Genomic DNA, 23,493 nt, shown 5'->3' with positions numbered 1-23,493 from the left:
ACCCCCTTAGGGGTTTTCTTGCAGATGCTGGAGAGGTTGGCCATTTCCTTTTCCAGATCATCTTACAGATGAGGAAACTGAGGCTAACAGGTTGTAGAGACTTGCCCGGGGGTCACCCAGCTAGGAAGTGTATGTGGCCAAATCTGAACTCCAGCACACTGTGCTGATGGCACCACCTGGCTAGCTGCCTTTTGTATCTGCACTGAACACAGTGCCTGCTGCTCTTCTCTCTTAGAACTGATACTAAGATGGAAGATAAGAGTTTAAAAGAATGTGAAGGCCTTGAGGGTAAAGACTGTCTTTCCCTTTTTTTGCTCTTCCACAGGGCCTGGCCCAGAATTAGCCCAGAAAAGTGCCTTTCCCCTAGCCTTGCCTTCCAATCCCACTTGGGGCATTTCCAGTTCTGAGTTGGTCTAGTTCTTCTGCCAGGCACAGTTTGTGTGTGGAATGGGGTGACAAGGGTTGCTGTCGTCCTTGCCCTTGAAGATGGTCAAGAACTTGACAGGCACAGTCACGTGTGAGTCTCAAACTCCTAAGACAGTTACGTGACCAAGAATCATCATCATCATTTTTACGAGTTTAAGAGGTTTGGTTACCTTGTCCCTAATTACACAGGTGGTGTCTGAAGCAGGATTTGAACCCAGATTCTGGATGCCAGGGCCATCACCAGACACATTTTTTTATTAAACCTTCTGACATAGAATTAATACTATGTATTGGTTCCAAGACAAAATAACAGTCAGAACTGGGTAATTGGAGTTGTGACTTGCTCAGGGCCCCATAGCTAGGGAGTGTTTTAAGTTAAGGTCATTTTTGAACCCAGGCCCTCCCATCTCCAGGCCTGGCTTTCTAACCATTGATCCCCTAACTCTCCCAGAGACTGATATTCTTGAGGGCTACTCGTGGGTATTAGTGTCATGACTTTATCTTTGCAGACCTTTAACATGGTGGTTCAGTATTTATTTGGGTCATGAAGAGATGCTGGAAGCCTGACCATCAGCCTCTAGCAATCAAGGTTCATTCCCATTCCAGCCACTCAAAACTAGGCGTGGTCAAGCACCTCGTGCTCAACTTTTCTTTTCTTTTTTAAAACCTTTCCCTTCCATCTTAGACCCAATACTGTATGGATTCCAAGACAGAAGAGTGGTAAGGGTAAGGGCTAGGGAATAGTGGTTAAGAGACTCACCCAGGGTCACCTAGCCAGGAAGTGTCTGAGGTCAAATTTGAACCTAGGACCTCCTGTCTCTAGGCCTGATGCTCTATCCACTGAAATACCTCGCAGCCCCCAGGCTCAACTTTTCAACTGAGCTGCTCACTAGAGCTGCTGGTTCTTAACAGCCTCCTCTATTTGGCCTGTCAGGAAAAGCTTCCTCTCCCTCCCCCTGCCTCTGCGCTTTGGCCCCGGGAAGCTTCCTGAGCCCCAAATATGGGCCCCAGGAAATGTGGAGTCAGGAGGAGGGGAGCTCAGCATTTCTGCATCAGACACAGCTGAAGGGGTGAGTGGCTGCCACGGGCAGGCAGGGAGTTCTGAAACAAATTCATTCTCGTTCGCCAGAGCGCCCAAACAGGTCCAATTCCCCAGAGATCATTCTTGGGCAATGCTTTTCGGTCCTCAGTCCCCTTCCCCGAGCAGGCTGTCCCCCATGAACTTCAGAACTCCACGTTCCAATCAAATAAAAGATTTATTATGACTCTGATATACAATCAGGAAAATACATCTGAATGGAGGCCGACCCGGAGGTCACCCCGAGCTTCCTGCCACACAGGGAGGCCGTCGTGAGGCAGACGCCGAGTAGACAACAGCTATGCGGGTGCCGGCAATTGCTGGTTCACATTTCTACAGTGATTCATTCCAAGGCTTTTCTCTCACTTTCATAACATCTTCCTCTTCTCAAACTCCTTCAGAGACAGGAGAATGGGGAGGGAAAAGAAGAGACACAGAGACCCGAGTGAGCGCCCGGCCAGCAGGATTCAGAACCGGCTCACCGCCAGGGCCTTCAGAGCCAAAGTGCAGGGAGGAGCTGCAGCCTCCGCCCCACGCCGCCCTGTCAGCCCCCCTCTCCCTGCACCTGCTAGACGGAGGGGCCTTTTTGAGGTGACAAGTGACTGGCCCTCACTAGTCCCAGTCAGGTGAGCGAAGCACGCCAGGGGGCAAAACAAAATTCAGATTTCCTCCAGGCTAGAGGAAAACACTTCAAAGGGAGGCTCGGAAATTGCTTTTCATGGACATCCATGGGAAGGCGAAGCCTGTGAAATCCCAAGGCTTCTGCTGCCACCTGCTGGAGCAAGCTGATAGCACAGGCTCTGTCACTGGCTCAAGCATGGCCAGGAGGCCAGCCCTCCCTTCTTCTTCCTTCCTCCCTCCCTCTCTCTCTCCCTCCTTCCTCTGCTTCCTTCCTCCCCCCCCCCCATCCCCTCCCATAGACTCTGTCCCTTCGACTGCTCTCTAACCATCAAGGTCCCTCTGAAACAGGGTGACAATCAATAGAAGCCTGTTTGGCAGGACGACAGGAAAACCAGAGATTATTTCACTCTCGCCCATAGACAAGGTCAAGAAAGAGAATCAAGTTAGCCTTAAAAAAGGCTTTTACCCCTGGCTTGCCTTGACCACAGCTAAAACTCGGGGACTGATCATTTATTAAGCCTCTACTGTGTACAAGGCCCTAGAGAAACAGTCCAGGCTGTTCTCAGAATATTATGGAAAAGGCTCCCCACCCAGAGGCTCCTGCCTTCCCCTCACTAGAACAGAGCGGGCAGGGAACACTGGCAAGTCAGGCTCCTTGGGACCTTTTACAGCCCAGGGTTCTGAGGAAGAGAGAAAAAAACAAGAGCCTGAGAACACCCATAAGGAAACCAGAGCCCTGGCAGCAAAGAGAAGAGCCTCCCAAGGCAGATGATGGCGACAGGAATCCTCCTCATCACCACCAAGCCCATCGAGTGCTGACACTTAACTCGCTGTCACACTCCAACACAAAGTGAAAATCTATGGCCATCCGCCCAGAAGTAACCTCTGCCTCCCTGCCAGGTCTGCGCCTCTGCCCTCTGCCATTCTCCCTCAAACGCCCTCCGCTAGGCTAACGACAGCATCTAACCTCCAGGCAGGGCTCAACGGCCAGCAGCCTGCCAAGGGGGCCGGAGGAAGCTCCCTGCAGGTCAGTGCCCAGCCCCACTCCCACACTCTTGCTCAGCATCTTGACCAAGCCATTCAACTTAGCTAATCCTCGATCTCCTCACCCAGAAAACTGACTAGATGACCTCTGAGGTCCCATCCAGACTGACATCTATGACCCCTGGGATGCCCTTTCTGACTCCTTTCAGCTGTCTGCAGCCCCCCAGGAGTCCACCCTTGGCGAGGAGTCTGTGGGGCTCTCTTGGGGCCTCCTATCTCGCAGCCTCCTATGCCAACGGGCAAACCCGGGTCCCACACAATCTGTGCTCAGAAATTATTTGTGGTCATGCCCGACCAGAATGTTAATGGCATCCTCAACCTCAATGAACTAACTGGTACCTGAATGGGAGAAAAGGGATTAGATAAGGAGAGAAAACGCTGGTTTTCCAAGGCCAAAGGGGCCCAGCTGCTAAGCGCAGCAATCTAGAGTCACTACATGAGTGGCCCAGGGCACTCACTTTGTATATGGTGCTGCCCAGCTGGGCAGGGGACATACTGACGACCACCCCGGCGTTCTGGAGGGCGGCAATCTTCTCCTTCGCTCCCCCTTTGCCCCCGGCAATGATGGCCCCAGCATGACCCATTCTCCTTCCTGGAGGAGCAGTCAGGCCGGCAATGAAGGACACAACAGGTTTGGCATTCGGACCCTGTGGAGAGAGCAGAATGCTATTTTTAAACACAGAAGGGATCGCTTCTAGAAAGCCCTCTAATGAAAAAGTCAATCAAACTGCACAACTCCAACTCAAGAACCCTGCAGGTGACAGGTGCGGAAGGTCAAGCCGCCCAAGGCCCAGCAGCCTCCTGCGGCCGAGAAAGCCAAGACCAAGTATTAAGCCATGATTAAAACAACAGGGTTCTCCTCGGAGATCACAGGAAACAGCCCTGGGTCTGGTCGAGGCTGCTCAGGTACTCTACTCAAACTTCAGCCCCACCAGCTAGTCTACGAATACTGACAGACTTGGGACTGTTTCAAACACTCTCTGCTGGATATCTGTCCCTATGATCACCACTCTGGGAGTCATCCCCACCCCAGCTGTCCTGGGCCTTCTCTCTACTCTCCCCCTCAGGGATCTCAGCAGTTCCTGAAGGTTCCCTGGCCTCTATGCGGATGATTCTCAGATCCAGCCCTCACCTCTCTCCTGAGCTCCAGGCTCCCATCTTGTCCAGTGGGCATCTCGTATGAAATGTCCAAAGCAGAACTCATTTGTCCCCCAAATCCTTTACTCTGCAGGATTCCTGGTGAGGACACCACATCCATCCTCCCAGGCCCCCTGGTTCACCAACCTAGGTGATCCTCAAGTACTCCAGTGCACCCACCAACCCATCATCCATGGCAAAATCTGGTCATTTCTACCCTCAGGAGATGCTGCAGGTACACCCTCTGTCTCCATTCTGAGAGCCACCATTCTGGTCTAAGTCCTCTTCACTTCTCCCCTAGACTTCAGTCAGGCCTTATAACTGGTCTCCCTGCCTTCAGCCCCACCTCCACTCACCTGCCAAAGTGATCTTCCTCAAGTGCAGGCCCATGATGCCCAGCCCTGCTTCCCTGGGACGCTCCAGGGGCTCTCTACTATCTACAGGCTCAAACAAAAGGCTGTTTGGCATTAAAGGCTTCCTACCTTTCCAGTCTTCTTCCACTTTCCTGCCCTCCACATGCTCTCCAGTCCATCAATACTGGATTACTTGCTGATCTCCTCTCTTTGATCCCTGATCTCCTCAGCCTCTTAGCTTCCAATCTCACCTTCTGAAGGAGCTCCTCGAGAGTCTGCTCACCCACCTGCAGGAGCTCCCACCTTCCCCTCTGAGATCCTCTTCTATTTTCTCTTTGTAGATTTTGCGTACACTAGTTATTTACATCTGCGGTGTCAAACAAATAGAAACTGGTCCCTGCGGCATCATATGAACTTAGAAAGCTACAAAGTCACAGGATAGCTGTTTTATTTTATTTTTATTTATTCTGTTAAATACTCTCCAATTACAGTTTAATCTGATTTGAGCTGCACTTGAGACTACTGCAGTTGCTAGAAAGCTAAGGGTGCGACACCTCTGACCAGCTTACATGTTGTCTCCCCTTCAGCCTAGAATGTATCCACTGGTAATAGAGGGGGGAAAATACCATGATAAAAAGTGAGTACGGAAAATTAGTGAGGTGCTGTACAGGAGGCTCTAGAGGTCACAACAAAGTTAGGAAGTTATTCCAAAAAAATATGTACCTCCCAAGTACCCACAATCTCTATAAGCCAATCTGCAAACTGCCTTCTGCTCTCTCTCTTCACTTTTTTAAAACCACCCTCTCAAAGAGTCACTAAAGAACAAAAAAATTAGTAAATAAAATAATTCTTTCTTAACTCTCTTCCCTTTGGCCTCAGTTCAGCATCTGATCCTGTCACCGTGACCCCTTTCCTACCCTTGAAACTCTTTCCTCCCTTCCCCAGGAAGACACACATACTATCCTGGTCCCCCATCTCCCTCCTTCCTTCTTCCTCTTCCCATCCTTCTACTCTTTAACAACAAACCCCTCTATCCAGTGGGATTACTGGGGAAGGACTAGGACTGCCCCTGCCTTCACTAGGGATCCAAAGAGAACAACAGAATTAGTTGTACTGGGAAAAAAAAAACAGAACAACTCGAGCATCTTATGGTTAGCCTCCCCACTCGATTCTTACACCCCTCAAGGATCAGGGCCCTAGTTCACTCTTTTCAGCGTTTTATCTGAGTAGAATGTGGACTCTTTTTTAAAAAAGGAAAGCATGAAAGGTAGCAGCTCAGGCACAGTGGAATACACTTCTAATGGGATTCACATTCCACAGATGACTAAAGAAAGTGAGGAAGAGTCAGTTTGCAGCACACTCTACCAGTGCAACTCCTTCCCCAAAGAGGATTAGGAAAGCAGTTTTTATGAGAAATAAAAACTTTTTATAACCTCTTTGAGCTCAAGGGATGCCAACAATCTTCAATCGCCCCAAGTCTTTTATTCATCTATTTGAATTCCATATTTCATATTTATGTTATCGAGACCACGTGGCATAAGAGGAAAAGCCCTGGACTGAAGACAGTACAGTGGGCTTGAATGAACAGCTCTGCCCCTTCCTAAGCATGTAGCTCTGTCCAGAGTGCTGAACCTCCTTTACCTAACTTTGAATGCCCTTCTAAAAAAAGGTCTTTGGAAAGCCAGGTCTAAGGGCTAGGAGTCTGAATTACTTTCATTCAACAGAACTAATAGTTTCCCCTCTCTCCCCTGCCTGCTAAAATCCATTCATAAAATTGGCCACAACATTCTTACTGAATTGTGTTCTTTCAAAAATGCTGCTGCGTTTTCTTCAGCATTGCCACCGATCTCGCCAATCAGGATGATACCTTCTGTGGCTGGATCTTTCAGAAAGACATCGAGGCAGTCAATAAAATCTGTTCCATTAAAGGGGTCGCCACCAATCCCTGAAAATGAAAAAGAAATTAAAATGAGCTGAGAATAAGGTGAGGAAGTCAGTCCTGAAAGTGGGTGAGACTACCATTTCTGATGAGTCATTTACCAGCCCTCCAGTCTGCTCTGCACTTTTTGCCTTGACCTCAGATTGATTTTAAGTCTTCTCACTTGAATTTTTTAAAGTAGAAAACTCCCAAACCTGCACTGGTTTCTGTTAATAGCCCAGGCAGATGCTAAATGACCACACTTCCTTGGTGCTGAACACAAGTGACAATGACCCACAGTTCTGCCTCCCTGCCTCCCTCTTCTCCTGTATAAAAATACTGAGTAGGATCAGATCGATGTTCTCTAGGCCCTTTTCAGCTCTAACAGCTTCCACTTTTCTCTCCATCTTAAATCCCCTTCCACTGTCCCTGCTCATCTACAAAATGATTCTAAGGAAGACTAAAAGCAAGCACAGTAAAAGACATCTATTTTAAATAAAATACATGCAATGGTTACAGCTTGTCCTTTGTACCTGCACATTTGTGTACCTGTTGGCTCCATGAGGTCAAGGAGGCATTCCCTAAATGACAGATTTTATGGGCATGGCCCCAAGAAGAGCTAGTTTAGTACTTTACAAACTTCCATTTTCTGATAGGAGCTAAGCACCAGTCATTCCAAAGACCTGGGTTCAAACTTTACTGGCTCTGTGGGCCTTGGCAAGGCCCTTGCCCTTTCTCAGCATCAGCTTCCCTGCTATAGAAGAAAGGCAACAAAAATATTGGGACTACCTGATGATCCCAGGGACCTTCTTTGGGAGGAAATCTCTTTGCATACCTCAAGGGGCTATAGAAATGTGAGTTCTTGTGTAGAATAGCACACAAGCTATGAAAGAAGAGAAATCTACCAAATGTTTGGTGGGTAACATTTGTAATATAACCAAAACCAAAGAATGCAAAATCTGAAATGTCAAAGGATCAGTTAAAAACCTTACAAATAACCTGAGGAGGTAGTTTTTGAAGGAAGAAAATTTCAGCGAGGGCAGTAAGTTCCTTCTCTTTGTTAAAACCAGGCACTCACACATCAGGGGCCCTCTGGAGATCTCCATGAGATTTGCTCACAAAAGCCCCAGGAGTGAGGTGGGACAAGTGTTAGCATCCAAAGGTCCAAGTTTCGGAGAGAACACTGGCTAATGTCAAAGACCAAGCAAGTGCTGGAGCTAAGCCCCAGAGGTCTGCCTCTCAAGGCTGTCTGCCAATGACTTTCTAGGAGCCATTACAGAAACAGGAAGACCTGTGACTATGACTCTTAAATGAAAACACATATGAATTTAGAACGTAGGATGACTTAGATTCAAATCTTACCTAACCAAGGGCAAGTCATGCAAAATCTTTGCCTCAGTTTCCTCATCTATAAAACTGGAATGATGTCACCTATGGTACCAATCTCACAGGGCTGTAAAAGCTCAAATGAGATAAGGTATATAAAGCACTACATGCAGCCAGGTGGCACAATGGATAGAGAGTCAGGTCTGGAGTCAAGAAGACTCATCTTCCCAAGTTCAAATCAGACCTCTGATACTTCCTAGCTATTTGATTCTGGGAAAGTCCCTTAATCTTATTTGCCTCACTTTTGCCTCACTTTCCTCATCTGTCAAATGAACTGGAAAAGAAAATGTCAAACCACTTCAGCACCTTTACCAAGAAAACCCAAAGGGGTCACAAAGAGGCAGACACAACTGAAACAACTGAGCAATGACAATATAATTATTACATGTGAAAGCCATCAATTATTATCATGATCAATCAACACCACAATTTCAATGGAAATCCTCTCACCAATACACAACGACTGGCCCAGGCCAACTTGAGTTGTCTGATGAACTGCTTCATAGGTCAGGGTACCAGATCTAGACACAATACCTGAAGGAAAGAGAATCCAGAAAAAGACCGTTAGTGTCATCTCTTAAACAGAGTAACATCGCTGAGAGTTCACATCTCCAGAGAATGTGCTGGCCTTTATAAAACACCAACCCAAGTTGTTACTACAAATATGATTTGCAACAAACCCAGCACAATTTTTGAGCTGGAAAGATATGAAATGAAGCCAAAAGGTTTGGGTGTTCCAAGAAAAATACTTTTATTTTAAGGGTTGTGACAAGCTAGACAGGCTCAGCAAAGGAGACAGGAATCCATGCCTCTGAATGAACTAGGCTGGCTTTGTTTCTAAATGGTTCCTTTCTAATCCTTCCCCATCCACATAACTTTTCTGTCTCACTCTTCAAAATAAAAGCTTAGAAGAACCACAAGAAATCAAAGAAAAGAAAATTGAGAAGGGAGGCTCACTGCCCAGTCTCCATTAGGTACAACATCTTATTTCTTTTAGACACTGGGCATGTATGAGTGCTCGACTTCCCATAGACTAAAGGACAGCTGAATGAATGCCCATTCCTTCCAAACCTCAAATCAATTTGCCACACACGATTCGTTATAAAGCAGAGAATTTGTTCTATGCCACAATTTACAAAACAATTTTGAAGAGGAAATAAATAAGGAGTGGATGCTTAATGTCACCAAGCTCACAGGCTTACATGAAAACCCTCCACTGTCTGGGGATCTCAAGAGATCTAAAAACTGAATGTTGAAATCAAAGAAAAAACATGAATGTGCTAAGCAGAAGATGAGGCCCAAATCCATTTATTTGTGGTCTGTTTTTTCAGACGTCTAGTTTGTGACATTTGGTACAAGGAAAATAGAATCCTGAAGACTGGGTTTTGGCAAGAATGTTGAACAAAGTGAGAATTCAGGCATGTGACAGGCTCTCTGGGCCTCAGTTTGCCCATCATAAAATGAGGAGATTGGACAAAAATGGTCTCTGAAAGCCCTTCCAACTCTCCCAGTCTGTAATTCAGAGCAGATTCTGCCGCAGCAGCATGACCTCAATTGCTGGCCAACCAGAATTCACATCAGACTGGGAGATTGTCCTTCCTAATATTCTTAGGCAAGACACAGCACATTAATCAATCACTTAGTTACTTGGTGCTGAGTTTGTGATTTGGATATAAATAGCATCTCCCTTGAACTGCACTTAGTACTCATGATTTCAGAGTCTTACACCAAAAAAACTTAGCCAGATTAGGAAAAATCTTATTGCCGCTGGTCCTCAAGAACCATGTGAGCAGACAGCCTAAAGTGTTATCAAACTCAAGTCCTCCCAAGCTTACATTCGGAAAAGGAATAAGGCAGGATAGACTCCACCATTATCCTGCACTCAATATCTGCCTTGAGACTCCTCGCATGCCAACATTTTCCCACTTTGAAACAACTTCCAATTTATGACCCTCAGAGCAGTCAACTATAGATTTGGAGAAAGTGGATGGAAAAAGACAGAAAGAAAGGAAAAAGAGAAGTATGGATACTATTTGCTGTGGTTGCTGCAAAAAAAAAAAAAGTGGAAGAGGCTTCCAATGACTGCCTAATCTCCAATTCAAAAGCTTTCTTTGATTTTGTATCTTCTTTGACCTCAGAAGCCCTCAACAATATGGGACCTTCCTTCCCACAGGCTCCTCTGAACTCCCTCACCTTTAGAGCTGCCACATTCTCTAGGCTCTGCACCTACCCCTCTAAGTGTTCCTCCTGTTTCCCATGCTGGCCCCAAGACCTTTTCTCAACAACCCCTTGGATTGTTGGCCTTGGTTCTCCTCATTTCTGAAGACTTGCAACTGGTTACCTGATTCACGCCAACAACTGGAGCTACTGAGGCTCTAAAGTCAGCTCGGAAGCCTCTGCCCTGGCCCTAACCTCTCAAGTTCCAGCAGAGAAGGAGAGACTGAAAATAAGTGATGGAAGGGCACTCAGGAAGCACAGTGGATAGAGAACCAGGCCCAGGTTTCAGTCTGGCCTGAGACACTTCCTGGCTGTGTGACCCCGGACAGGTCCTGAACCCCCATTGCTTTAGCCCTTGCCGCTCTTCTACCTCATGAGACTCAGAATGGTTCTAGGGCAGAGGTTGGGGTTTTTAAAAAACAGAAAAGAAAAGAAAGGATGAAGAAAGAATGACAGAGGGGACGGTCTGTTAGGGGAGCCGGAGGAAGGGATTCCTGGAGCGGGCAGAGGGGCCAACGTGCCCAACTCACATCCGTGCCAGTGTCAGACTCGCATTTCCACAGGGTCCTTCCAGCTCTAACACATCACGGAGCGACAAGATTTCCTCTCGAGACACACAAACATGCATTTACAAATAGTGTCAGAAGATAAAAGGTCATAGAAAGCTAATACAATGCTTTTATTCTTCTGAGGGACTTTTGGCTGATGATGCTGATTAGTTTGTTTAATGCTTGAAGCAAATTGCAAATTAAGAAGGAGGGAAAATGTGAGTAATTGTATACAGTAGTTTATTCTCCTGCGTTCCCTCAAGCTCAAACACTTAAAACATGATCATTAAGAAAAAAGCCTGTAGTAACAGAACCCCAAAACTTGGCATGAAAAGAAGTGAAGTGCCTTCCAATTGGGTGGCTGTTTACTTTCTTCCACAATATCCCATTACCTGACATGCTGTGTTATAGCCTGGTTAAACTATCTCCCCATTCTGCTCCACCACAAGTATGTTCCAGCCAGATCAGTTCAGACAGAGCCACGGGAAGCTCCTCACTCTGGACATCGGCCGAGAGGACAAAGGTAGGTAGGAGGGGCTGGCCTGGATATAGTCCTGAAGGTACCGGGGCCTCCGCAGCCTCCTGAGCCACTTGGGAAGGGAGATGGAGCCGGAAGGGCCCAAATTTCAGGAAAGTCCCTTTAGTAACTGGAGAGGGAAGAGGCCGAAGGCAGGCAGCCCCCGGTGGGCAGGTGGGAGGACAGTAGAGGACAGGAGGAGGATATTCCGGAGCCATGTAGAGGTGAGAGTGAGGGACGAGCCAGGCAGGGAGGCTCCTGAGAACAGGGGCTAACGTGAGGCCACAAGTCAGAGGCCTGGGAAAAGGGAGCAGGATGGAGCTTTCCGGCTCTGCAGGAAAAAGGCCCAGAGCAGGCTTAAGTGCACCTTGCTTTCATCCTCCCATCAAGGCCGCTGGCTAAGGGCAGGCCAAGGGGGACCAGAAAGCTCATTTTTCAGACCCCACCACCTTCTTGGTGCTGCTACTCAAAGCCGATCAGAGACCGCTGCACAGGGCGTGACACACGGCAAGAACACCAATGTGGAGTCAGAAGACCCAAGTTCAAATCTCTACTTACTATCTGAGTGGCCTTAAACAAGTCTTTACCCTTCTTTGGACAGAAATGGATTCGGTAACCTCTGAACTATGATTCTCTGGGCAATAGTAACAGTGAAGACATGAAAGAGATGTTATGGTCATACTTCCGCCAGCCTCGTGAAGCCTCTCCCCTCCAAGTGCCCAGTCCAAGGAGTTCTGGGACACAGGCTGAGACAGGACCCTGCTCTCCTCAAGGTGGGTCTTCACTGCCTCCATCCATGCAGGCCTCCCCCTTCCCCCCCATGGCCCTGTCCTGGTTAGGTTCTCCTCTAATCCCATAGGAGTTGCATCCCAAAGCTAGGAGCCCCCCACCACTGTCATCAGCTGGCCCAACAGTGCCTGGATTCTCCAGCATCCTCACCTTCCCATCCCTACAGAAGTCCTTATCTGCCACCTCAATTCAGGCTCACCAGAGGCTTCCTGGAGATCCCCAGAGACAATGAACGGCTCCAAGGCCCCCTAGGACAGGGTCCGTCCAGACCCCAGGCCCCGCACGTCCTTGGGGTCATCACACACAGCAAAAAGAGGCCGGGCCCAGGGAGGGCAGAGAGGCCATTTCTCCTCATCTCCTGCCCACATACAGCCCATTAATAGGACCTGCCAGGGAGAGAGGTCAGCCTCAGAGACTGGTCACTGAGCTCTATCCCACTGCTGACACATGCTGGCTGGGGAAGCCTGGGCAAGTGACCTAACTCTCTCAGACATTCCCTGAGGCCTGCAGGAGGGAAGGAATCTCAGAGCAAAAGCAGAGGTGTAAAAAATGGAAAATAAAGTAAATTCTACCATCACGTTAGCAGTGGCAGGGGCCGAATGTCTACTCCTTCAGTTTATCACTGCCCCCTCCTAACCAGACACCCCTCTGTCATCATTCTCCTCCTACCTCCCAGTCTTTTTTTCTGGGTCCCCTCTAAATGAGAGTGACCCCAAGAGCTCTGCTCTCAGCCCCCTTCTTTTGTCTTTCAGTGACCTCATCAGCCCCACTATCTCAGGGGGAATTCCACATATATTTGGCTAATAGTTCAACAAAATTTTGGTTCATACCCGGTAAGTGTCAGCCAAATATCACTCAGCATCTGAGAAATCCTGGGGCATCCAGAAAGGGGAAAAAGGTACAACAATCCTAATAAATCCTAATAAAAACAGGGAAATGGAATACTGAGCTTTATAATTCTAGGTCACTGACCAGTCGTATCTAGAAACCCCTGCCACTGGGTAGTAGGTGGAAAAGGAGATGAACCACCAAGAGGGGGAAAAAAAAACACAATAAATGTATCCGTGTCTCAAAAACAAATGGGCAGTTATTACTGAAAAAGCTTGAGTTGTACTACCAAGGATGGAGCAGGATCATAACAATGCCCTGACGGGGATGGGACTCCCCTTCCAGGAATGAAGCCCCCCACTCGGAGAGAATGTCCCCACGGGTCAGCTTAGAAGGGTTAGTACCACTTAACCAACTCTGGATTCAATAAAGCGGGGAGAGGGGAACCCTAAAAATATTTTTCTGGTTTTGTAGGAATCGAGTCCTCCATTTAGTTTCCAGATTAAAACTTCAACTGAATTCAACAAACACTTATAGGAAAGACATGACGCTGGCCACCACAGATAAAAAGACACACATTGCCGGCTCCCTCCCAAGGCCGACTTCCTACTTATTAACAGGGTTTTCTTAAAAACAAAGGCATCAGGGATGGCGGCCAAGCCTGTAATCCTCCTCCGCCTGAGGGAGGCAGAGGCTGACGGATCACGTGTGTTTGGAAGTTCTGAGCTAAAGCCAGCTGGGTGTGTGCGCTGAGGGCTGGTGAGGCCTGGAGCCGAGGGCCCGGCTGTCACCCATCCATAAAAAAATCTGACCAAGGTCCCTACTAGGACATAAACTGTAAGGCCCCTGACAGAGCCTGGGCACATCTAGCCTTTCTACCTCTTAGCCATGGTTGCTGAATAGAATCTGAGAACTTGGAAGGTATGGGGCAGCGAGGTGGCTCCAGGGATACAGAGCCAGTCTTGGAGACAAGAAGTTCTGGGTTCAAATCTGCCTTCAGACACTTCCTAGCTGTGTGTCTATGGGCAAGTCACTTCTCCCCAGTGGTCTAGCCCTTATCCCTCTCTTTTGCCTTGGAACCAATACTTAGCATTAATTACGAGACAGAAGGCAAGTGATATTTCTTAAAAGACTTTGCAGGTTTGCTTGGATTTAAAATTCATTTTTAGTGGGATATGTGACGTCCTATCAGTCACAGCAGCAAATAGTTTTGCTGACATTTTTTTCTTCATTACAAAGAAAAGTTTGAGGGGAAAAGACAGTGAAATCAGCCACGATGTAAAAATGAAAGCTGTTAATAAAAGTAATGATTAAATGCATTAAGTGTATCGTGATTTTAAACGTCCCCCACACATTTTGGAACTTTGGGACAAAAGAGATTTTGAGAACTGAAAAAAAAAAAGAACCAACAGGAGCGAGCGTCCGATACTCACCAATTCTTCCTTTCTTGTGAATGTGGCCAGGCATGATGCCGATTTTGCATTCCCCAGGCTTCAGGAAAGCAAATTAGAAGCAAACATTTAAGAAAAGATTTTTTTTTAATTCTCTAAGAATTACAGACACAGTAGGGACCCCTGTAGCCACAAGGGATGCATTCTAAGATGGGTCGTAGACGGCTAAAACCACGCCATAAACAAACCCTGCGAACCCCAAATATAACATGATTTTCCCCGTGTGTCTGTTACATGTACATATAGTTATATAGACACACCCATATACGGACAGGTGGTAAAGTTTAATTGACAAAATAAGAGCAGAGTAAGATAGTGCCAGCATTAAATAGAGTAAGAACAAACTCCATCAGGCTATTGTGTGACACCTCATTACCTCCTTATCCACAGGGCATAGGTTCCAAGACCCCCCGGGATGCTGAAACCATGAGCACTTCTTGCTTGAACGTTTTTAAAAATCGTTTCTATTTTTTGTTAGTCTGCACTTGGCAAGCATTAACTTTCCCAAGTACAAGGCACAGAAGAGGCTTGTCTACAAGCCACAGCTCTCGATTACAGCTTGCTTTCAAAAAAATACTCGAATCACTTGGACAAGCTGGTTTAAAGCTCCCCCGCTCATTCGGACATGTGGGTTCAACCTACTTGCCTCAACGGCTTCGCCTCACCTTTTTGGTCGTAGGTATGAGAAGGCTTATCCAAGACACGCGCACTCTCACATTGGCTACGTCCAAAAATCTGCCTCGCCCCTTTTTTCCTCCCCTCCTGGCCCCCTCCCGGCCCCAAGACGGCCGGCAATGCGGCAGAGGTCTATATAGATCTACATCTGTTATATATATTTGTATACACAGGATCATATAACACATTTCCCCGACTGTCATGTTGTGAGACAAGACACACACCGCCCACCCCGGAGCAAAAGTCCTGCTTTCACTTTAGGAGCCGGGCTAGCTTACAAGGCTGGGCACTGCCGGCCCGCTCCTGCCCCTTGGCTCGGTGCTCTGAGACTATAGACTCCCCCACAAAAATAAAAAATAAAAAAACCCAGCTTCCGGGGAAAGGAAGAGACCAGGCCCGTGAGGGGCAGCCAGCAGGCGGGCCCGGCCCCTCCCGCGCTCCCCAAGAATGACAGAGCGCAGGCCACCAGAAGCCCAGGCTGGCTCGTCTTTTCTCGCGTTTCCACCCCCTTACGTTGATGACTCCGGGACAGTTGGGGCCGATGAGTCTGGTCTTCCCCTGGCGCATCAGGGCGTGCTTGACGCGCACCATGTCCTGCTGGGGGATCCCTTCTGTGATGCACACGACGAGGGGCATCTCGGCCTCCACCGCCTCCTTCACCGCAGCGGCAGCAAACTGAGGAGGGACGTAGATCACGGACGCCGTGGCTCCGGTCTGCTCCTTGGCCTGAAATAGCAACCCTGGGTCAGCATTACCAGGAAAGCCCTAGGCGGGGAGGCGCACAGTCACGCCGACCAGGGCTGGGCCTGGAGGGGGCGGACCTGGGCTCCAGCCCTGCCTCAGACACTGTGCGGTGGCCAGGCCGCCCCGACTCAGCCTCTGGGCATCCCAGCAGCCCCCACTTCACGGGGTCGTGAGCACAGAGGAGAGGCGGCTCCGTGACCCCAGCAGGGTGGCCAAGGGTCCGATTCTAGTGTCAACCGCCTCCCCCGCCCCCAGATCTGAGCCTCCCTCCAACTAGGCCCCGACCAGAACGGCGGACCGGCACCCCCAGCTGGAGACGTGTGCGCGCGGCCACCAGTGCCCGCAGAGCACGTTCTGCTTTTGTTCGTCCAGGGAGCCTCGGGCCCAGAGAGCGCTTCTGGGTGGGGGGACACTGCGAGGTAGAACAGCCGTCTCGTGAGGGGACAGGCCAGAGGGCTGCCCAGGAACGAACGGGATGACAAAAGGCAACAGAATTTGGAGACAAGTTAAAACCCCAACAGGACTGACTGAAATGGATAGCGCAGCGATGGAGAGCCTGCTGAGCCGCTGAACATGCATCTTCCTATTTGTTTTTTTCTCAGCAGCCCCGGGAGGAAGGTGGCGTCTAGGATGCTCATTTTACAGAGGAGGAAACAGAAGTAAATAGAGGCTAAGTGATTGCTAGTCCGTAGCTGAGGCAGGCTCTAAACCCTGAGGGCACCGCCCCACACAAGACTTAAGAGTCAGGAAGATCTGAGTGCGAATTCAGATGGAATTCCACAAAACAGAATTTCTGTATAATGAAGATAACAAGAGCACCAGCCTCCCTGAGTCACTGAACGTCCAGGGATATGACGTCTGCAAAGATGTCAGAGCAGCAATGATTATTCCTGCTCCTACCACAACAACTCTCACTTTTTCCAACCCTTCCCTTCTGTCTTAGGATCGCTGCTGTGGGGGGAGTTCAGGCTGGGCATAGGGGGGGAAGTGACTTGCCCAGGGTCACCCAGCTGGGAAGTGTCTGACTGGAGCCTGGCTCTGACGATCCCAAGACACGTTATGTGTTAAGAAGTCTGTCCGGGGATGGCCTCATAGCCCCTCTCCTCTCCCCACAGGGTCCTATCTGTGAATACCCCAAAGCTGGGCAATGCGGGGTGAGGCTGGGTCCTCTCAGAATGCTTCCCCATGCCCAGCTTGGCGGGGTGACAGCAACCCCCTCAGCAGAAGGAGAGGGAGAGCCAGGGGACTCCTGACAGCCACCTCTGCTCTCTCTGGGGTAAGAGGGGAAGGAAACGCAGGGGAAGAATGACAATAGCTAGTTCTTGGACATGCCAGGGAGGATGGGCTCAGAGAGCAGGTCTCTGTCAGGAAGCCCTGGGTTCAAATTCTACCTTGTGTGAAGACTGGATTGAGCTCTGAGTTACAATCAGGGGAGACCCTGATTATAACAATGAAGGTACTTAGCTCTTTCTTTATTGGGAAGATTGAATTGTAATCCACAATCTATTTTTAGATTTTAACTACAAAAAGGTGTAAAGTAACTACAAAAGGGGAACTAACCAAAAAAGGCGTTAAGTAACCCAAAAAGGTATAATCTAATCAAAGAAGGTGTGAACTAAGAGTGGGCAGTCGTGGAGAAAAGTGGCTGCTGTGATTGGTAGACATGAAATTTAGGGGAGGTGACACAAGAGAAAAAGATCTTTAAGAGAGGATCAGAGGTCAGAAGAAGATCTATTCGATATTCGATATTCTATTTGAGGAGATCATAGAGCTCTCTGACTCAAGGGAGAGACTGGAAGGCAGACCCTTGAAACCAAAAGACAGATATTCAGACTGCTTTCCATTTAGATGGTCACCCTTGGTGAATGAAAGGCTGACTTAGTGACACCATCTTTCTGGAAGCGTGAAGCCTCCAGGAAAGGCCCATCGTCTTGAGACTCTTTCCCTGATAAGGGCCTTAGTATTTCTACCTGGCTCAGAGGAAGCCAGAGTTTCCTCTCTCTCTCTCTCCCCTTTTCTCTCTTCCTAAATATCTTCCATCTATTGTAAATAAACTACCATAAATTCCATTTACTTTAGTAATTCATTTTGGGATTTAGGAAATTAAATCCCTGGTGAACACCTATATAAACATTCAGAATCCAACCACAAATAAATTTTAACACTTGACGCTTCTGGCCTGGGTAACCCTGTGCCAATCACTGAGCTGCCCTGTAGTGTGGCATGCAGCAGTGGTACAGGAGAGGAAATCCCAGGTCTGGGAAGAATGTCCACAGAACTACAGGGTTCACAAAGCGCTTTAAAGCTCCCTGCTTAGGGCAGAGACTCTGAGGAGAAGAGAAGAAGGGCACGGGGGGGGGGGGGGGGGGGGGGGGGGAAGGGAAACTTCATTTCCCATAAGCTCAGACATCGGTGAGTGTGTCTGGGAGGAGCCAGGTGGTCATGACTCATCTAGAATGACTTTTATTGCTTGTGTCTAACCATTTTCAGTCCCTAAATCTGAGGCTGCCCAAGCGGCATAGCCAGGGCCCCTCAGAGGAAGGCGTCCCTGGCCTGTGAGCGCCAGGCTGGCTGCCCTCCATTACCTCCTTCACAGTGTTGAAGACAGGCAGGCCCAGATGCGTCTTGCCTCCTTTCCCCGGCGTTGTTCCTCCGACTAAGTTCGTGCCATAGTCCAGCGCCTGCTGGCTGTGAAAGGTACCCTGGGGGAGAAAAGCATGAAAAACCTGAAAAGGGGCTAAAAGGCTGCGGAGGAGCCAACAGACTGAGCTGGGCAGCCTTTAGGCCTGTCACCCAAACCGAGGCATGTTTCCATTTCAAGCCTGGTCGATTCACTGGCAAAGAGGCCTGATCCCAAAGTCAAAGTTCAGCTGAGCCATGATCTGAGGCCCCTAACAACCCTGAGACTCCAGGGCTCACGTGCGAACAAGAGACACAGAGAGGGTCACAGAGATGCAGAGAGACACAGACTGGGCTGGCCCAAAAGTCAGGGACATGCCAGAGACAGACCTTGTCACTGAACCTGACAGGCAAGGAAGAAAAGAATAAGAACCAGATAAAAACAACCTCCTGGTATCCCTCTGTGTGATATATGAGGCAGGTTTCCATTCTATAAGGGAGTTCTATGGACATTTCTGTTCAGGTGATCTGGTCACCATACAAGAGTCCCTTCTCCAGGAATTGGCCCGTCTCTCCACAATGATGGGCAGCTGAGCCTTGACCACTGTCCAGGGCGGGGAATACAACGGTTCACATGAACAACACCATATTTGAGGGATGTCTCAAATACAGTAAAATGAATTGTTTAAAAATCAAGACTTTTGAACTGAGACAATTCTAGGCCAAGGAAAAGATTAGTAGAAGTCCATTTGCAGTGATTCGGAGGCCACTTGGCCAGCGTGTGGCCCGTCCAGGGCTCGGTTCCTTCTTTAGGGCCCCCCACTAATCTCAGCACCTCCTGTGGGTGGGTTGGGGGAAACAGAAGGAAGGAATTTCAGACCAGTCCATTTTGCTACCTGGTAGTGGCAACTGGGGAAATGGAAGCGTGAAGCAAATGCAAGCAAATGTCCCACAACGTCCACTGACAAGAGTTAAGAGGAGAGACGTGGCTGGGAAAACTCTTTCTGGGTTTTCCTCATGAAGAGGCTGGTGCTGCCACACAAATGAGCTACTTCAGACAACGATGGAACTCAGACATCGGCCATTTATACATCTGAGAAGGTTCGGCACATTATCTCAGTGATGGGAATGATTCTACTAAGCTAAAGATGCGTTCAGTTTAACATGCAGATGATTAATGAGCAGATACCAAGAATATCAATATGACCTTAATTAGTTTCCAAATAGTCATATGTCTAGCTTACAGTCCTGTTACAAGGAGCTCATTAATTAAAAAGGCACTAGAGACGAAAACCCAAAGCTGGAAGGAGTCCTGGCAATCCTCTGAACTCCCCCACAGATGACTGCTCTAGACCTGTCACAGCCCTGGAACAGTCCTAACCCAAATTCAATGTACCTCCAAGCAGCCTCGCCACTACACACAGCTGCCATTCAGGGGTTCTCAATGGTGGGGTGTGAGCCCAGGACAGAGCCTTTTCTTGTCATCAAGCCTCCAGGTGCTTTTTTGCAAATTCCCTCTGTTTCTCTGGGTTCTGTTCTGTGAGGACAAGTAGAACAATCTTCTCTTTCCTCCCTGCGATGCCGCTGGGATGCAGCCCTGGAGCCTCCTCTTCACCAGGCTGGACTTGCCCAGGTCCTTGAGCAATCTTCACATGGACTCATAGGCCCTTCCACATTTGAGTCTCGGAGCTAAGGAATAAGTGTGCCGGGGGAAATCCGCTTCTGTGAAATGTTGCATTCCCCAACAGCGCCAGGAAAACAAGTGGCAGTTACCCTGTGCTGCCCCAAAGCCTGGAGGCCGGGCATCTGCACAGGCTGGTGACAGGGGAGTGCAGACGCCTTGCTCAGTGATGGATGCCTCAGACATTAGAACAATTTTATACAAATGTGCCTGGCTAAGGATCCATCCAAAATTCCTGGATGTGGCTGAGATACCATCCCTGAAAATATCTACCAGAAAGGCTTTTCAGTTCCAACATTCAGTCCTGGGAAGCTAGGGAATATGAGAAGTAGGTAACTGGGAGCAATGCACGTCCAATTGGCCATAAGCCAAAATTTGGCGAGTCTGATTTCCCTAAGCCTGTAGCAAAGCAGAGGAGAGCCGGCCTCAGAGCCAGCAAGACCTCCACAAGGCGACATTCCAGGCTGTGTGACTCTGGGCAAGTCCTTAGACTCTTGGGGCTCCAGACTTTTTAAAGACTCTGTATTATAGGTCAAGTTGCCAGTACACTGGCAGCAGGGAGGGCCTTACCCAGGGACTCAGAGATCTGGACCAAAAAGAAGGACATGCCATGTACCAGAGACCTTGCCATTCAGACACAGTGTAAGATCACAGAATCATAAAACAAATCTGGAAACACCTTAGGCCACTAAGGCCAGTCTCTTCATTTTACCGAAAAAGAAACTGAGGCCTAGCACATTTCCAAGAACACTAGAATCGGGGGTGGGACCTCGGCCCTGACCCCAGGCCTCCCATGCTCCCATCACTCCAGTGCTAGCTCAGGCAAAGCTCCACAGATGACCCCTAAGATAATCTAGGGCTCTGCTGTGAGCTTTGACTCAGGGAAGGAGCCTCCACCTCCTCTGCCTTGCCAGCCAGTGAACAGTTAACAACAAGCTCCTATTCTGGTTTTACTACACATTTTTCACAACAGTTTTAGCAGCTCATAAAAGTCAATATGTGAAATGAATGTTGGCAGCCACCGGCAATTTGCATTGCTGGGTATCTATTAAGAAATAAAATTTTCCCTCATTCCTATGTGAACAATGAGAACACAGGGGAAAAAAGAACTAAAGAGCTGAGATAAAACAAAAATGCAAAGTCCCCACAGAAATAAGCTTTAAATTTCAAACCAAAGCATTAGCTGCACAGTGATGGCTTCTGAATGAACAAACGGGAGTCAGGCCAGCGAAGCCCTGATCACCGAACACGAGCACAATGTGAAACGGAATACGGGATGGCTGGAGGAAGGGAAAGTGAGGCTTAAACTGTCTGGGCCGGCTCCCGTCTGCTGTGGGGGAACACGGAGCCCTGTGCCAGAGGGGGCCTGGGCACTGCCCGTCCTTCCTGCCTCTACACACATCCAGCCTTTGGCAGGCTCAGTCAAGCGCTCCAATCCTCAGACTCTCCGGGATCGATAGACTGGAGAAGGCTGCTGCCTGGGCTGGGGCAGGCCCAGGCCCCTCCGAGAACAGCCGCAAGCACAAGCACACGGGTTTATATGGAGCCAAGAACACAAAAACGCTTTCTTACACTTTACGGCTAGGAAGTGGGGAGCTGCTGTTCAAGTGTTCAGACACCTGTTTTCAGGGAACTAAAACACAGCAAGATGTCTTCGTCCAGTCACGTGTGTGGGCGCCTCGAGGGCAAAGGGCACTTCTTGATCAGCCTCTCTCTTGTACACAGTACCTCGCACAGAAGGTAGACAGCATTTGTTGTTTACGGCCAAACGTAATTTCTTTTTCCTTTTCTTTCGAGTCAAACAGATGACTGCAGAGGTGCTTCAGGACTTCATTTTGCCTCAAGGTCACAGCTTTGAACATCAAGCGTCCTTGCCCCATAAATGTACCAAAATGAACACAATTACAGTGGAGAGAAAGTTGCTGAATAGGCCAGCTTTTACTGATAAAAGATATCTATAAAGAAATGGGACTAGAGGGAGAAAAGGAGGAGAGAACAGGAAAAACTAATGAAGTCACTCACATTACTTTAACCCAGAAATAGTTCAGAAAAAAAAATCCTAGTAATAAAAGGAATGACATTTTAAGAGAAATATTTTCCTATCCAAACTGATTTTTAAAATCTTGATGAATGAACCATCTGTGTGTAATTTTGAAAATCATTTCAAAGTACAAACAGCCTTCTAATGCACAGAATTTTGGATCTTGTCACACCATGGGTCACCACCTAGCAACCAGACCACAATTAAAATACAATCTCTCATATAGCTGGAGGAAACCCAACGAGGAATTCTGTTAGCTGGTGGTATATGTACACTATATTCAAAAGAAAGAATTAATCCACATGAGACAACAGGGCCACATGCACACACACCTGCTTGCCAGTGAAACCTTGGCAAATAATCCTTGTGTTTTTATCGATGTAGAGATTTTTCCTCGAGGCAGTGTAGGCGCAATGCCGGACTCCATTCTGCTTCACTGAAAAACAGAGAAGATAATGATCAGCGTGATGGTTGCCAAGTCAAAACTGCCAAACGAAGAGCATGTTGGGCAGACCGGGCCAGGTTGTCACTGGAGGGAGCTTGGCCTCAACAGCTGAGAGTTTGCGCCCAAGAGTCCCCTTCAAAAGCCACTCCATGCTGCAGATTTCGATGGCACTGCTTGTTGCATGGAGGAAAAATGCTTAAAGAAACGTCTTCTCCATTTCAGACTGGCTGAGTGACTTGCCCAAGGCCTACCCTAGAAGCAGGCTACCTGCTGACCAGGCATCACTGCCATGGACCCAGCAGCACTGCAGTCTTTCCATCGGATGTCTGCATCAACTGACTCCATCATCGCCGAAAGCCACAGAGCACCCAGAGTGCCCAGCTCCTACCCCAGGGAACCTGGACCCTTTCTGGGCTTCACCCCTCAGCTCTGGCTCTCCCACCCTGGCGCCATCTTGTCTCTAATCTGTTAGGGAGAGGCTGTCCCCAGGCCCCTAGACAAGACACATGTCTAGAAAGGGGATGTCCACTGACTGCCCTGGGACTCCCGTCAAGAACGCTGGACCTTTCTAGTCAGAGACACGCGTCCCAGGCCACATCTCCCCTCCGCGTGCGCCTCCCACCCTCCCTCGTCAGCAGCAGGTGAGCGCCATCTTGTTTTCCCAGCACTTAGTACAGTACCTGGTGTACAGCGAGCACCTGAGAAATGCTTGTATTCATTCTGCCTCTCCCAAATTCCAGATCTCATGGGATTCCTTTGCTTCAAAGGCTCCCACTGCCTCAAGAACTTAGTCTGGTCTTCAGACTGCCCTCCCTGAAAGTTCAATGAGCCCAGCTCCCTTCCATATACTCTGCGGCACCCCAGATCCGCCCCTGGGTGTTCACAGGGCCGGCTTTATCCATCTCTGAACCTCCAGTAACTCCACCACTCCCTATGCCTAAAAGGCCCCTCTCCTTCCATCTGCATCGCCTGTAA

The 23,493-nt window shown here is 48.7% G+C and overlaps 1 protein-coding gene across 2 annotated transcripts in view; it reads right to left on the bottom strand.

The window, feature by feature from the left end:
- Nucleotides 1-1,663: 1,663 nt before the first annotated feature.
- Nucleotides 1,664-23,493, bottom strand: part of SUCLG1 (succinate-CoA ligase GDP/ADP-forming subunit alpha) — a 33,458-nt gene continuing 11,628 nt past the window's right edge. Inside the window, exons 2-9 of one of the 2 annotated variants that reach the window (XM_007477789.3) lie at nt 22,406-22,509; nt 18,318-18,434; nt 15,502-15,714; nt 14,296-14,353; nt 8,414-8,497; nt 6,453-6,604; nt 3,628-3,816; nt 1,664-1,899 (exon numbers count right to left, since the gene is read on the bottom strand). In XM_007477789.3, coding sequence (XP_007477851.1) covers nt 1,873-1,899; nt 3,628-3,816; nt 6,453-6,604; nt 8,414-8,497; nt 14,296-14,353; nt 15,502-15,714; nt 18,318-18,434; nt 22,406-22,509 — 944 coding nt within the window. In that variant the 3' untranslated portion in view covers nt 1,664-1,872. Of the gene's footprint in view, nt 3,817-6,452; nt 6,605-8,413; nt 8,498-14,295; nt 14,354-15,501; nt 15,715-18,317; nt 18,435-22,405; nt 22,510-23,493 lie in introns of both variants that reach the window. The other variant, XM_056813621.1, reaches the window with a different exon arrangement.

This window comes from Monodelphis domestica, chromosome 1 (assembly GCF_027887165.1).
Source record: "Monodelphis domestica isolate mMonDom1 chromosome 1, mMonDom1.pri, whole genome shotgun sequence".
Lineage (NCBI taxonomy): Eukaryota > Metazoa > Chordata > Mammalia > Didelphimorphia > Didelphidae > Monodelphis > Monodelphis domestica.
Note: the sequence above shows the minus strand (reverse complement) of the source record. Positions and strands in the feature narration are given on the sequence as shown.